Raw genomic sequence first — 16,394 nt, 5'->3', positions numbered from 1 at the left:
AATGTAATGAATTACTTATTACTACTTTTATGTTCATCACATGTTAAATTAAACCAAAAAGACATCTTGTATGCTATGTAAAATATGAACTTAATTTTATAATATGCTACAAAGACAAGCGTTCACATTATGTGAAGTTGTAAATGGCAAAAATGAGACATTTTGCTAAACCAGTTATTTGATCACTCAAATTGCATTTGATTTGTATACAGATTTTATTTTCTATCAATCCCGAGTAATCAATTATTGGATTTATCATTTCGGTGTGTGCATTAGTGATGCATAAAATGAGACTACATTTTGCATGCATGCTTATCCGACACACCAAAAGTCCGTTGCTCCCGATATGCGTTGGTCTGACATGCGTTGTGTCGTGCTTGCCATTAGGGTTAGGTTAGGGGTAGGGTGTTGGACTAAATGATTGTCGGACTGTTAGTATGTCAGAACTTATGCCTGTACCCCAAATGTTTGCCTGCATCATTACAACAAGAACATGAAATGGTTTTGTCACAGGAGGTGGGATCAGGAAATACCAGCCAGAAGTCTGATGAGGATGACTTTGTTAAGGTGGAGGATCTTCCCATGCAGCTCTCTGTCATGTGTGAGGTACAGATCACTTGTTTAATACTCACTAATCTAGATAATCGCCTACACATTTTGTTGTTGCCAGAGTTTATCCAGCTCACCTTGCTTGGGCTGATATACCTTTGCATGAGGTTGGATAAAGAGGACAACGATGGCTGCTGGGTGGTCAATTGTTTACCCATAGCCTTATTTTATTCACAAAGTAAATAAGTCAGAAAATGGTATTTGATCATCACTTTACAAGTTTACGTCAACCCTCTCAGTCCAGAAGTATTTTCCATGCTCTGTCATCTTGTCACACCACTCCATGAAAGATGCTCATTCTTTATTTCCAATCTGTCCCAACAGCTGTTTCGAACCCATAACAATTGCCACTTTTGCTGCACTGATTTTTACTGCTGCCGTACAAACCCTGGGGAATACGTGGTTTTGCCTTGCATTGATTGGCCAGCTGCCATAAGCCCTATGGGTTACATGGCCGTTAACCAATCAGCACAAGCTTATCACTCCTCTTACCCAGGTCAAGTAAAGGCTGTGTATGTGATACTGTCCATAAAAAAGGAGCTGTTCATGAATATATGAATGAAACTAACCTGCATGTGTTGCTGTCAGGAGGAGCTTCAGAAGAGGATTGTGGAGGAACAGCAAAGCAACAACCTGTCGGCAGAGATCCTCAACCACAACACAATGACTGTGCTGGTGGGAAACGCACACACACTCAAAGAACCAGGTAAAGAAAACGCTTTACTCCACACTAACTAATTCTATAATTATCAATGGCCTCGAAACAGTTCACATTAGGTGTGACATAATATTTGATCATAATATAGACAATACAATATTTCTGTGATGTTTACTCAATATTCTGGAATAAATGCAATAGCTTAGGTGATTTGGATCATAGTGTCATATATCACACTTGGAATTTTGTTTACTTAATTGTGGAAGTAACTATTTTGTTTTCTCACTTTTCCTTCTTACAGAAAGTCTCGGTGCCCAGAGTGCATGAAGAATCACACCTTCTAAATATCCATTGATTTTTAGAAACACTACAGTAGCATCAATCTCGCTCCCTGAGCCTGTATGAACGGACGATCGATTGTTCTTTTGTTGATTGTTCTTGATTGTTGAAGTAAAGTGGCAGGAGCAACGGTTCAGAGGATTCATCACCGGTTGCAGTAACAAACGCATATTGAAATAAAAGCTAGAGCTACACATAATCAACACTTAAATCACTTTATTCCTCAACATGTTCATTTAATTGGTTGCTGATTTAGGTTGTTTTTCCTCTATGCTGCTGTTGACAAAGTTGTATGCCTCAGTTTGAATCTTTATTTTCTTTCTAGTAGCCCTCATTATTTTTGTTACTTTTACTGTTCTGGGATCATTTGGAATTCAGTTTTAAATGTTCTATTTTTGCCTTGTTCTGCTGCTTTAGTGTGTTTTTCTTTGTTCTTGAATCCCATTATTTCCGTTAATGTTAGAAGGTAACAGGTTTTAATAAATAAAAAGTTGAATCTTTTGTGAGTGGTGTAATTTTCATTTGTACTGACATTTACAAATTGTGTTGCATCAAATGTTTTAATTGGTGGTATACTGTGGCATAAAATAAGCCAGGGACGGATTAACCCCCCTATCCTATGGAGTAAAGATGATAAATTTATATTCTGGTATAATCTAAAGCAACAACAGCATCAAATAGTTACAAGAAAAACACAAAATAGGTCAAAATGGGCTGATTATTTACAGCTCAAAAGGCTTCCATTGGCTTTCATTGCGTTGAATGATTGACAGCTGCCAAGACACGCCTGCTTGACCAATCACAGCACCTGCTCGTTTGTTGATGTGAAAGAATGGCGGTGGAATTTACTTTATAATCCGTTTTGTCCCGTGTCCGTCGAGGGGAAAATGAAGTTAAGAGACTAGGAGCATATTAGGATATAACAAAAGGAAAGGAGACAAAATACGTTTTGTGAGTTTGAAATTCTTGCTTGGGGCAGACAGCTGACCGCACACCGGACCCACAGAAAGGTATTGTGGTCTGCTTAATTTATCTCACAAAGTTAAGAAACATAATCCCTGGTTTAATCACATTGAAAGTGGCTCGAGCTCTCATCAGGCTCGGCTCCAGGATGAAATGACTGAAGCCCACCACACACCGTCTGCGACCGTGTGCGGCGCGGCGCGTTGCTGCGCGGCGCCGCCGCCTGGAAAATAGAACTGTGTTCTATCGGCGCGCCGGGCGGCGCGGCGCGGCGCGGCTCCGCGCGGCGGACGGAGCCGGTGTGCGTTAGGTTCATTGAAAATAATGGAGGCGGCTGTGCGCGCCGCGCGGCGCCGCGCGGGGGACGCAGCCGGTGTGTGTCGGGCTTGGGCATTTGAAAGTGGCGAGGGTGCACATCTAACTTTTATATAGTAAAACTATGCTGTATGTACATAAAAGTGAGGGTGCAGAATTTGGAACGGAGGGTGCTGGGCACCCTCTGGCACCCCCGTGGCGCCGGGCCTGGAGCCTCTCATTGATTTGGGAAGAGAGAGAGAGAGGCTGTGTTTGTGTGCGTGAGTAGTGTTGTTTCGGTGCCGTGTGCGTGCGCACGTGCGTGTGCCCACTGCCTTGCAAGTTGCTTGCATCTTTATTCCATTTTGGTCGGTGCCGTTTGCGCCAGTTGCGCGTGCGTGCGTGTGTGTTTGATTCGTCTCGGCGCTTGTGTGTGTGCGTGCGTGCATGCGTACTGTCATTATTAATGACAGTATAAGAGCAGCTATCTGTAAAAATACAATGTTCAGTGGAGTGTTTGTTGTGGGCATGCACTTCTGTTGTTAACTTGTTGTGGAGCACTTGCTGTAACAAAGTGTAGGCCTGTATTGTAGTAGTGTCATTGCTGTACTTTGATATCTGGAATATGATGCTATTGCTGCAGGTTGAACTAGTAGCATATAGTATAATGGATGTCTTATAGCCCCGCCACCCAAAATAACTGCCAGCCGCCACTAAACAGCAGTTAGTATGAAACAGGGTAGGTAGGTACAGGTTGTACCTACCCTGTCTGTTTCATACTAACTGCTGTTTCTTTCGTATCTTTACCATACAGAGAGAGAGAGAGCTAGAGAGAATACAAATAGACTACAATTTATTTTCTATTAATAAATAAGTTTCCCCCTCTAGTAGCTTCTCTCTGGAAATAACAACCTACTGTATATTTTACAAACAAACCCCTTCCCAGAAACTATAGTAGTCTTACTCTGTTAGTCTTAACAAAGCACCGACTTTTCTCTCATGCTATGATTTAGATACATGTCAACTTATTAGACTAATAGGATTTGAACCAACGGCAATTAATCTCCTGCACCACAGAGACATGCAATATGTTTGTGACAATTTAATATGTATAGCTCCATAGGAGTTAAATGCATCCAGTAGTACCCTACTGTAGCCTACCTGTTATTTATCAGAGTACTCTGAGGACAGTCTATATTATAGACTGTCCTCAGAGTACTCTGATAAATAACAGGTCTCCCAAGTTGGTGCGGCATAGACAACTGACATTATAGACTCTATAATGTCAGTTGTCTATGCCGCACCAACTTGGGAGAGTTCAAGGATCTCCATATATGGGCAAGTGAAGCAGATTAAGAGAGACACATGCACAGTTAAGTAACACATTAGATTTGCTAAGATACAAGTCAGGTAAATAAGTTGCATTTGGAGGTCTAAAACTCTAGTAATTCCTCTCCACCAATCACAATGCGAGGTTGGAACTAACTATGACATCACTGCTATATTATAAAAGCTTGTGCAGCTTGATGTTATTGTAGTGGAAAGCACTTGTTGCATATAGATTATTGTTATGGTATATACAAGTTAATAATAGCAGTTGGTAAGAGCCACCTTAACTGTTGAAATTGACGTAGCGATGCCGTTGATCATTAAAGACTACTCATGGACACAGACAGAATCAACTGTTTACATAAATGTACCTTTAAAAGGTACGAAGGTCGCGAAAGTAGATATACTTTCTACAGACGAATATCTAAAAGTGCATTTCCCACCCTTTCTGTTTGAAGCGTTTCTGTTTGAACCTGTCATTGATGAAAAAAGCATCGCACAGATTGGAAATGGTGTTGCAGCTATCACTCTGCAGAAGAGGGCCCACAGGCTCTGGGAGCATCTCATGATTAAGACCAGCAACAAAGAGCAAATGCAAAATATTAGAGAGAGGGCACTCTTGAAATATCAGGAGAAGATTGCGACGGACACCAACGCCAAAGATGAAAAAAAGAGAGAAGATAAAAAATATGCATTGGACACAATGATGAAGCTCGAGCTGGAAGAGAGAGAGAGGATCAAGAAATTGAGAGATGATGAAGTAACAGCAGAAGTAGAGTCATGGAAACAAAAGGAGGAAAAGGTAACAGTCAATGAACCATTAGTCATAAGCAAATTTAGTCCAAGCACCAGATCAGCAACAATGAACACATCTTCCAATGCATGCATGGTCAAATTTGATCCGAGTAGCAGCAAGAAAAGGCAGGTCAATGTGCCTGCGCCAAGATCAGTTGGAAATATCCAACTCAAATTCACCCCACGAGGGCTGCCCACACCACTCAGAGAATCCCAATTGCCCGAAGAGGAGGAGTGGCTCAAAAAGCAAGCTGAAGCAAGACGAGCAATAAGTGCAGACCTAGCAGAAATGGAGGACCTGAAGGAGGAAGAGAGGAACCCAGACTGGTTGAAGGAAAAAGGAGACAAATGTTTTTCAATCGGGAATTATCTGGGCGCAGTGAATGCCTATAACCTTGCAATCAAGCTGAACGGAATAGTCCCGGCCTTGTATTCAAACAGGGCTGCCTGTCATCTGAAACTGAGATACTTTCACAAAGCTATTGAGGATTCCTCTAAGGCACTTGATCTACTGACACCACCCGTTCCTGACAACGCATCTGCCAGAGTAAGAGCACATGTACGGCGAGGAACTGCTCTCTGTGAGCTGGAGCTCTACGCAGAGGGCCTCCAGGATTACCAAGCTGCTCTGATGATTGCTCCTCAAAATGAATCCCTACAGGCAGATGCACAGAGAATCAGACTAATTATTCAAGGTAGTGCCAGTGGGCAGGTTGAGTTATGTGAAGAACAGGTGAAGAATGGAGATGGCACACTAGTAGACACTGAATCGGTGGAACTTGACGTTGGTGGAAATTGATGTCAGACTTTAGTAATATTAGTCCATACCTATTTGGGGACATGACGATATTTGATATTATTTTTTTCTTTTGCTGAATGTGGCAAATACAGTTGAGTGCATTGTGAGTAGGCCAATGTTTCACAGACTGTCCTCTATTGTCTCATTTTGAGCACGGAATATCTGCCACTTATATATTTCATAATCTGGTTGTCCCATGTGGCACACCTGACATAACTTGACTCCGCCTGCAACCATCTAGTGGATTCAGGTTAGTGCAGACATGACAGGGGCATGGAAAGTAGGGGGGAGGGGAGTAAGGGGACTAATATCGGTACATAACTCGAACGGTGCTGAGTCGGCTCTGGTGGCCATCGCAACACTCAGCATGGCGCCGGACGGTTCCTCACGTGGCTCAAGGCTACCAGAGACTGCGTGACCCCGTCGTGGTTTCACATAGTTTCCTGATCACTGACATATTCTTGATTATAGGCTGATCATTTGAAGCGGGTGGTAATTTTGCGTCCACTACTAAAATTATTAGTTAATGTTGAAAGTGAAACAAATGAGTGATCTAGTTGTGGTCCATAGCCTCAAATGTAATAAAAGTTGTAGATATTTTTAAATACAATTTCTGCTTGTAACTTCTAAGACTGTTAATATGGATATCCGTAATTACCCGTTATGACTAGTGAGACAGGATTATGGATATATAAAATATAATTACAGACAGGATTGTGGTTCGATTACATGTTAAATGGGCTTGCCATAAACCTTGGTTTTCTTGGCATTTAGCCCAAAGTTCCTGATAAAGATTAGTCAGTAGCTAATTTTCATTTTTGCATCATTCGCAGAAAGGGAAATAACTTGAAAACCTTAAATTTGTCGTTGAAAGGAATCCAACTTTAGATCAAAAAGTCCACAGGGGATATATCATTCCAATTAAATAATAATGAAAAATATTACATTCAAAACACAGCAGGATGTGCAGTATTCAGCATTAAATCACAAATCTAATTATTTGTGGTTGAGAGCTGCAATCTATTCTGAGCTGTGAAAAGTGTTTTTACCACCAGTCATTTCCAATTAAGTGCCTCCTGACTTGTCGAAATTAGACGCAAATCTGTCTTCTGTCCATTATCTCCTTATGTTCTTTTCTCTCTTGTGCGCTCTCTTGCCCTCCGCTTTAGTCTCCATCGCGGCAAAATGGACTACTTGAATGTACAGTACTCTTGCTTAAGTTATGTATACATTGTATGATATTTACTTTTGTCTAATATTTGTGTCAGCCACTGTAAATTGTGTCGTGTAAGGGATGGGCTGCAAAAGGCAGTCAGACACAAATAAAAGCAATCAATCACAGCAGGACATGCAGTATTCAGCATTACGGTAATCACAAATCAAATTATTTGTGGTTGAAAGCTGCAATCTATTCTGAGCTGTGAAAAGTGTTTTTACCACCAGTCATTTCCAATTTCAAAATATCAGAAACAGTCACAGGTTTTTATTACCACCGAATTCATCACAAGAACAGTGCAACTAGACCGTACAATTATCAGTAAAAGTGAAATTAGTTCAGTTAATGCTCTTGTTGTGTTATTACACTGTGGTTCTCAACAAATTATCTGGCATCCCCCCGTGTCCCTCCTGAGGGGAGCTGGCACCCAGACTGAGACCTACTAGACTACAACTTGACTGAATGATCACATCTCACATAAAAAAAAACACATTCTCAACCTACAGCCATACAGTACAAAACAAGTGTTCAAATATTACCATAAAATATCAGTTTCACTTTTACACCAACTTCGGGTTAATTATGTTTATTACCGTCAACTGAATTTCAGTTGATCAGCATTTCCTTTTTTCCTATTCTCCTCAATTTATGCATTGCCATTTTGTTGATTACAGCCAAGACAAGTTAAATTTGTCGCAGTTTTCCAGAAGTTGGCATACCCGTGTTAGTACTATTCCAGTTCATTTCCTCGTAGGCCCGTACCGTTATTTGTTTGGCTTGACAGCGAATTTAACCCAACACACATATGACACATTCACGTGTTTCCAGCTCAAAACTGCTGACGAGCAAATCAAATGTAGCTATGGACAAAAATGAACTGAAACAGGAAACGGTTAGGCCACCTGCTGGAGTCCTGCGACTACACTTATGCACAGAGACTATTGTGTTTGTTGGAACGCCTGGCCAAGCCGGAAACACCAGAGGAATCAAACCCCAGTCTCCTGGACGCTCCTATCTGCTTTGGTTAAAGATACTCGTGACTCATGAGAATGCTACAACATGGCAATCTTTGGTTTGTGTGATTAGTCACCGAGTTAAGACCTGAGCTTGTCCCGCTCTCTCTCTCCCCCAGTCATTCTGTGCAATTAGACATTTAGAAAACTGAAGAGGTAGAGGAGATGTTCACCAGGGCATGCAGGGGTCAGGGCAGTCACGGATGTAGGACTCCAGTCTGCCCTTGGACACGTCCATCAGGGTTGTGTATGTGGTCAACTACAGAGGACACAGTGGAGAATGGAGTCAGCTGTGGTTGTGTCGTGTCCAACTGCACTCAGTAGATATTTCCTAATTAAATTAAATTATAAGGCCAACTCAAATTGGGCAACACTATTTACAAATTACAAAAGCAAATACCTTTGTTTTATTGTAATAATGCAGCATTTTAGTTCACTTAATTATGATTGTCAATGAGCTGTAATGACTAATATTCTTTTTAGGGCAGGCCACATCAATCCAGCTTGATACCACATAAATATGGCTAATGTCAACAAAAGACTCACTTTGTTCAGGACTGGTTTGGTTGAGAGCATATCGTACATCGTCTTCAATGTGATGTTCTATGAAAGACGAAGAGACAGATTAAGTGTGCGTTAGTAGTAAAATAAGGCTGAAATTCTACAGTCCTTCCCTGAATGTATTTGTAATACAAGCAAGGGACTGGCATGAGGTGACTGATCGGAACGAAGGGTTTTTCTTGAGAATTCCGCCTTGCCAGATTGAGGACCTAAGGACAGTTTGCTTCCATGGTTAAATGTGGGTCTTTGAGAACATAATGAATTTTTAACTTTTTAGATTTGAGGCTTTTTGTTCAAAACGGGCCAATCCTGCAAACTTTACAGTACATTTATTTAAAGAAAAGCTATACGTTTATGTGAATCATTTTCCATTTTTACTTACTGCCTGTGAGGTCTGGTTCATACACTTCATAGCAGGTGTTCTGCGGTCATCCAGGAACAGAGGCTTATCCCAGTGGTCATAGTTGGTCTCCAGAATGTACCACCTACCCAGCTTCAGCTCAATCCTGAAAGGGAGGGAGAGAAGGGTTGAAGAATTCAAAAGAGATGAATATACAGATCTTTTTGAGATGATCTTGTACGGTTGAAATTATGGCCTAATGGTGGCACTAGCGGATCAGTGAAAGTCATGCAAATTCCATGGCAATGAAGCCAGTAGTTTTTGAGAGATTTTTGTTTTGGATCAAAGTGTCCCCAAACAACATGTCATCCTTAGTCAGAGCCCTGCCACTAGAATGGACTGCCCATTGGCCCATTCTCGTGGCCCGTTATTTTGCTTTGTCCCAGCAAAATAACTTTCCTTAGTACACAGAGGAGGACTTGAACAGCAAATACAAACCAAAACCCTCAAAAGTTCCAAAGTTGAACAACATCCATCCAGATTATCTATTGTGCCATCTGAAAAGGATCTAATTCAAACAATAAACACTTGGCAGCTCCTTACTCCCAGATGTCAAGGCTGAGCTCTCTGGACCTGGTGATGACACAGCCCTGGCCCGTCTGGTTCCCTCCCAGGATGAAGTAGGCAGGAGCCAGCAGCTTGGTTTGGGCCAGACGGTTCTTGGCATCCTCGTAGCTGGAGAGAATGAGAGAGACAGAGAGGGGACAGGAGATAAAATTAACCTAATATTGTTCCTGATTTCTGCAAAGGCAATGTACATGTGGAAAGAGCATTTGGGAATCGTAATACTTACAGTAAAATCCGGGATTATTCATTAAAATTTAGGAATTTAACAGCTCCAGATCTTAATCCAGAGCGATTTACAGTAAACAAGAATAAAAACATGATAATACATCATATACATAACAATTGTCCTCATGAATCATACATAAGCTAAGAACCTAACAGTCTACATAAAATGCTATCTAAATTACATAAATTGAGCATACGTAAAGTCGTCGAGGCTAGGGCAAGTGCTACGGCCAAGTAGTAGTGAGTCTGCAGTTCTGATTGCAATGGGAACTGCATTCCATAGTTTTGGAGTCAGAAGGGAGAAGAGTTTGGGACGTGTGGAGTGTTGTCCCAGCGTTTTCAGTGAAGGAATTTCCAGCTTCCCTGCGTTGGCTAATCTGAGCGTTGAGTGTACAAATGTAACCACATGGACCACCCATAAGTGTCCCAGTTTGGTTACTTTTGTACAGTGCACACTCTCCGAGTTAAATTAACATGGAGGATTTGACACATTTTACTGACAAGTGCATTCCAGTCATCTGAATTGTTTGTTGCATGTCTTGCAGAAATAATATTACCCTATCACACGGCTCAGCTGAAGCCTTTTATTTCCTGTTGCATTAGCTCATCTCTCTTTTTGTGTTCCCAGAGGTACAATTAGATTCATGATTTCATGTAGCAAGTGCAGATGCCCTACTTTTTCCCCTCCTACGTGCACTTTTATTCAAGCCCCAAGGGAAATGTTTGGAAGAATCTAGGCATGCTGTCTTTAAAGCAGTCAGAAGTTACAAAGGATTGTCTGTTAACAAGCTGTCTGACAGACATTGGCATATTGTGTTACAGTATAGTTATTTGTTTCAACTGTACATTTAACATTTAACACAGAGTTGCCTGCAGTAACAGTAGTGCAAGATACTAGAAGACATTATTCTATGATGGCTCACACTCTACATATATGCAGTATATCGATCTATAAATAATATTGAAATAATTATACATAACTTATTTAACGTCATAGTTATAAAAGGAAACTGACCTGGTAGCGTTCTCCATGACAGATCGGGTGAGGAAACCCATCCACATGCCATCTCTCTTTCCCAGAATCCAATCCATGATTCCTAGAACAGGAAAATAAAAAACATCCACATTCAAGCATACCGGTATTCAATCATTTGAACATAGTAGTTATTCTGTACAACATGGCAACTGTTATGACTAAATTTCCCCTCAGGACAAATGCAAAATAATTTCATGATAAGCTCAAGTGTTTTCCAGCACCTGCAATTGAGAGTGCAATTGAGAACAATTTAAAAAAAACTCACCAATGTACCCTCCATCGACATTGAAGCGCTCATTCATAGTCAGAGTGAATGTGTTCTATGAAGATTAAAAAATAATATTTTGTTAAATATACACTCGGAGCTAGGCAAGACCAATATAGAATTGACATCATGAGCTCAAGTGGTTAATTAATATTGTATTATTTCTGTTTCAGTTAACTTACAGCTTTGATGCCAGTCAGTATACCGACATATCCGGCAAAATTGGTTGACTTGAAGACAGTCTTGTTGTTTCTGGTAAAGTCAATGTTCACCACTAGAGGTCTGAGCTTCTCACTTACAGCCCATGAATGGTTCTTCGTGTCCCATCTACACACAGAGACACATTATTAATATTATTATCAGCTCCATTGGACCAAGATTGCGGTATTGCTTGACTCTTCCTCCCTGACCTTTCCCCCCCCTTTTGGTACTACATTACAATAAAGCAAGTAGAAACTAAGTATCTTTATTTTATCTTAGAGATAATGTTTTGGGATTTTTTTTATGGATCCTTATTATTTTCCCCACAAAAATATAAAAAATAGCCTGGTCCAGGCACCTAGGCCGGTAATCCAGCCTGACAGCGTGTCACGTGTTCGAGTCCCGAGCCCGTCTGCCTTTGCTGCATGTCATCCCCCCGTCTCTCTCCCACTTTACTGTCTAATTACTGTACCCCATCAATAAAAAGTAAAAAGATAATGCCAAAAACACATCTTTAAAAATAAATATATATGTATAGTAATAATATAATGTATAGGAAGGGGGCAGGGAAGTTAAAATGAATATCAAATATCTAAATATTGAATCAAGCAACTTGCAAGTGTAATACGTCAAAGCTCCCTCCATCAACTTAATTCATTCTCACCCCAAAAACAACCCAAAGTCCAGATTTCTCCCATGGATCAGGTTACCTGTAAGAGTGAGGCTATCATGAGAAATTAATTAGTTTACGTGAAAACATTTTATAATAATAATTAGCTGAATAACATGACCCAACCACTTACCGTTAGTGTCTTCTGCTACAACTGAAGTACACACAGTGAACACTTCATAGAAGATGTTAAACAATGCAATTTCACCTGCATTACAAACAGAAAAGAATAAGCAATCAGTTCCTATTAATACACCATACCGGTATTACATTGGGCCAAAGCCTTATATACAAATAGGTTTGCAGTAACAAGAGTGCATACATTTTTAGAACAGTCTGAGGAACTATCAGTGAATTTAGTTTCTTACCAAGTTTAATGCCTGAGGCGTTTGCAACTCCGTTTATTTCATCAGCGAAAGGGTACGGGAGGCTCTGCACAATAGCAGGCTAGAACCATAAACACATCAGACACATTTAAACCTTTACATTCTATTGTATTATATGTCAATATACGTTTTAAGTTATTTATAGTGCTTGTGTACACATTTTCAAAAGTCCAGTTGACATGTTGGACTTTTGAAAATGTGACAGTCAACAAGCACATGATTCATGATGAGCTGCTATCAGCAGCAATGCTATTGACATTCTTGGACAGAGCGACTGTGGGAGAAGAAAACCTAATCAACTTGGGTAGAATTATGGAACATGTGTAAGAAATAATAGCTAAAGAAAATGTCTCTTCATCAAAACTTCACTGATACCATTCAGAATTATCAACAGCATACATACATCATTTAAAATGGTGTGCTCTTGCCCCTCTGAAGCCCAAAATTACTCAGACATTTCAATCAGACTATCCAGACCTGATATCGTTCACTCCTCAAATACTAGTTTGCAGTGTTTTCGCGATACGACCTCAATCTGCACCACTACAGTGAACACTGATACGGTGAAGTTGATTATTGAAGATCAAACACCAAACAGACCGTCATCTGTACCTGGCCTCCTCCTTTTCCCCCCTTTTACACCAGCTCTTACCACAATGAACTATTTTTTCTCTTTCCATCCCTCTCCCTTTAGTGTCTGCTAAATTAGCATGGCATGGCCAGACTAATATCACTGCGTAAATATTAGTCTGGAACTTTGGTGTAGAATATTTATTTCCATGGGCCGGGGTGACAAATAGATTCCAATGTCACAGCAAAAAAGTCTGAATAGTGGGCTCTGATTGGTCACCCACATCTCTGGGGTGAGCGAGTGCCAGACCAATCTCCCCAGGGTTTTATTTTTTCCTGTGGCAGATTAGTTTGGTTACCAGGCTATTGCTAAATGCCTGAATTATCATTTCAAGCAGTGTCAAGTAAAAAAAAAATTCCTGCAGTTTCAGTATGGTAACTCAAAAGACTAGATCTCTTTTTGAAAAGCTGTTGCATGCAGGATACAAAGTGGATCATTTATGTCTAGCATTTTCCAAAATTTCCATTAGTTACTTTCATTCAAGTTATATAGTATTCATATTTATTTCTATGATATATTATTAATGTATAACTAGGGATGCTGCGTTCCGATCCAAGTATCGGATCGGACGTTAAGAATCTAGATCACAGCATCCCTAGTCCTCTTGCAATTGAGGTGTAAGGTTGGATCCAGTAAATAAAAAGCACACTCACCAGAATGATGTCAACCATTTCTATCAGCTTCCCACTGGGTACGAAAGCATCAGCCAAGTCTCTGATGACCTGGATCATGTTGGTCAGCTAAACATAACACAGTAGTAAATGGTTCTTATTAGTACATGCATGCCATGGGGCTATAGTATAGGGTGATTGACGCATAAACCATTTTGTGATTCTCAACTCAAGGACCCCCAGTTGGATGTGCATTAAGCCCTGGACCCCCATTTGAGAGTGAAAACTACAACATGACGTCGCGCGAGTGTTAAGCGACTCACCACTCACCGCAACACATCTCTCTGTTCTTACTAACCAACGTTTCGGTGTTCACCTTATCACGTAAAACTGGAGTATGAATAGGCCTTAACCCATTTAGACCTGAGGACGATTCTGCAAATGTCTTCTAAATCCTGACATCCTGATGTTTCTATGTCAGTGGTTCTCAAACAAGTGACCCCCAAAGATATATGTAATTGGACGCCGACAAAAATAGCTACATTATAACATAATGCTTAAAACACCAAAAGGGGTTCCCACTCAGAATTGGTTAAGGCGACAGCACGAGCTGGAATCACTGACCGGGCAGGGACCCTCCCAGCCCCCTCTACAGGAAAACAGAACAGCAGTAATAGTCTGGAAACATAGATATTTTTCTATACATTATTTTACAATTCCCAGACCTGGAAAATTATGAAATTAAATTCCATACTTGTGTAAGAACTCTGCATATATATATATATTTTATGTCTGGGACACATCCTCAAAGGGATTTTTTTTACAATTTCAGAGTTATGGACCCCTGGTGGACCCGACCGGCTCAGACCTGACGTTAAGAGAACCACTGCCTTAAATGACACAATATTCAGGTAAGATTCTTACAGCTTCCTTTTTGTCAGTGATCAACTGGGTCCATCTCTTGTTGGGAGGCAAGTCCAGATCCACTGTATACCACGGTACTCCTCCTTTGAACCTGATCCAGAAACATGAAACAGAAAATGACTGCAGAAAAAAGTCATTATGTAAATCTCCTAAAACAATGTCAGTGATATTTTCATTGTTGACCATCTCATCCCCAATCAGTTTATGGCATAATGATGCTGTATCTTTATTTCTTTGTTTATACTACCATTTTAGTTGAAGTGGATACACTAAACTAAATTGTCTTACAATAAACATCTTATATTTTCATTATTTCAGACAGACATTTTCATGATATGAGCAAAATAATAATGAGTAAAATAATGTCAAGACGAGTTGATAGAGCAGATCATACAATTCATTCATTGGGAGATCTAGAGGTCCTTTGACAAATGACTGTGCACTTCGGTTCTTGAGCGATTCTCACGACCCTCTACCACATTGCCGAATTTCGTGGAAAATGACAGCACAGTCACAGAACTGCGAATCCGAAATGGCGGAATCCGTACGAAAACAATAAGGGGCATTTTCCCTTCTGGCTTGACCCCTTAGAACACGAGTGCATTTGAGTGAAACCAAAGTTTGAGGAACAATGAGGATAACGCAATATGTCCATAGAGGTGAAATACGTTCAATACAACATCTACCTTTCTATCTGACGATGAGGGATGTCAATGGAAGGAAATGCAATTAGAAGTTTTGGGTACCCTGCGAGTCGCCTCAAACTTCCTTGCCTTGTGGGCTACACTACAGGCTACAGTAGGTGGGGACATAACATTGTGTAGACTAGAGTGAAACTGTGAAACCTGTGCTGTTCTGCATGTTCTTCCATATCTGTTCCTCATTTTGCTGGGGACCTCCTAAAGCCCCCTCCACACCAGTGGTCTGAAGGGTTAGCCGTGTTGTGTAATCTTGTTTGCCACCCCTGAGCCTCCTTCAAAACCACCATAAAAGAGCAACATATACATGTTAACATATGTACATATGTTTTATTGCTACTATAGTGCTCATGTAGCGTAGGATTTAAACTCTCGTAAATGTATTTTATCGATTCTGACATTTTCAATCTGTCAGAATCGATCAAATACATCTATGAGTCTAGCTGTGGACCAGAGCTACTATGAGTCTAAATCTTAGGTTACTGCTCATGATGTCTGGTATATTATTGTATCGACTATGTCTTTAAATGTCTATGAATTGAATACACAGGACCTCAATAGAAATAAGGCAAGCCCTCAAGGCTACCATTGAATAATCGAACCACTGTACTATTTGCAATTAACTGAACTAAAGTTTGCCATGAAAAAAACTATGTCATGTGACTGCTTGGCAGAATATTTGGTGACAGTGATGGTCCGTCAACTTCTTGTATTTTGATCATCATATTATATTCTTGAGGGTGACTTTATACTACTTACGTGGGACCTTTTGGAGGATACATGCCCGACTGACAGTCTTCTGTGTACTGGAATTTAACATCGATAAACACAAAACAAAACAGTTTGCTATCAAACGTTACACAAGTTACAAGTTACAACACACAACAATCACAGTTGTCTTCACACAATTACATCACTCAGAGTTCACTTACCGGTGGTATAAACTGTGCCAATGTGCCCGAAAATAACGCCACTAAAACTACAAGACCAAATCGGTCCATTCTTGAGTAAAATCAAGTATAACTCTCTTTCTATCAATTGTCTCCCTTGACTCCACTCCCCAGTGATCTGATAAACACGGAAGTAAGTCGATGGTGTTCTGTTTACCATGCAGCTACGGAAAGCACGAGGTTTTCGCTTGCCAAGAAGAACAGATCTACAAGCTAACAACGGGTCGCTAAGCGATGCCGTTGTTGGCATAGCA

General features: G+C 40.5%; 3 protein-coding genes across 10 annotated transcripts in view; 2 read left to right on the top strand and 1 right to left on the bottom strand.

Moving 5' to 3' along the window:
* The window catches only part of pcm1 (pericentriolar material 1), a 32,828-nt gene extending 30,721 nt beyond the window's left edge, over positions 1-2,107 (top strand). For all 8 annotated transcript variants that reach the window (XM_080760000.1, XM_080759999.1, XM_080759998.1 and 5 more), the window contains 3 exons: positions 514-606; positions 1,198-1,315; positions 1,569-2,107. In XM_080760000.1, the coding sequence (XP_080616126.1) occupies positions 514-606; positions 1,198-1,315; positions 1,569-1,594 (237 nt within the window). In that variant the 3' untranslated portion in view covers positions 1,595-2,107. The remainder of the gene's footprint in view (positions 1-513; positions 607-1,197; positions 1,316-1,568) is intronic.
* Positions 2,108-5,054: 2,947 nt separating this feature from the next.
* On the top strand, positions 5,055-5,786 carry LOC308312385 (dynein axonemal assembly factor 4-like; the record flags this gene model as incomplete). Its single annotated transcript, XM_080758989.1, has 1 exon — positions 5,055-5,786. One exon carries the CDS (start codon positions 5,055-5,057, stop codon positions 5,784-5,786), a length of 732 nt encoding a protein of 243 aa, XP_080615115.1.
* Positions 5,787-7,254: 1,468 nt separating this feature from the next.
* asah1b (N-acylsphingosine amidohydrolase (acid ceramidase) 1b) lies at positions 7,255-16,275 on the bottom strand. Its single transcript, XM_080759886.1, has 14 exons — positions 16,123-16,275; positions 15,950-15,996; positions 14,493-14,583; positions 13,611-13,697; positions 12,309-12,387; positions 12,074-12,148; positions 11,935-11,980; positions 11,252-11,396; positions 11,070-11,124; positions 10,784-10,865; positions 9,520-9,651; positions 8,959-9,082; positions 8,562-8,618; positions 7,255-8,274 (listed from the first exon to the last, which is right to left on the bottom strand). Exons 1-14 carry the CDS (start codon positions 16,189-16,191, stop codon positions 8,185-8,187), a joined length of 1,179 nt encoding a protein of 392 aa, XP_080616012.1. The 5' UTR covers positions 16,192-16,275; the 3' UTR covers positions 7,255-8,184.
* Positions 16,276-16,394: the final 119 nt, after the last annotated feature.

This window comes from Protomyctophum bolini (assembly GCF_963924005.1).
Source record: "Protomyctophum bolini genome assembly, chromosome: 3".
Lineage (NCBI taxonomy): Eukaryota > Metazoa > Chordata > Actinopteri > Myctophiformes > Myctophidae > Protomyctophum > Protomyctophum bolini.
Note: the sequence above shows the minus strand (reverse complement) of the source record. Positions and strands in the feature narration are given on the sequence as shown.

Excerpts from the sequence above, each read along its gene's own strand:
- asah1b (XM_080759886.1), bottom strand. The coding sequence starts at position 16,191 with ATGGACCGATTTGGTCTTGTAGTTTTAGTGGCGTTATTTTCGGGCACA. Across the intron at positions 15,997-16,122 it reads TGGCACAGTTTATACCACCG|TACACAGAAGACTGTCAGTC; the intron begins GTAAGTGAACTC and ends GTTAAATTCCAG. Across the intron at positions 10,866-11,069 it reads TGTCGATGGAGGGTACATTG|GAATCATGGATTGGATTCTG; the intron begins GTGAGTTTTTTT and ends TTCCTGTTCTAG.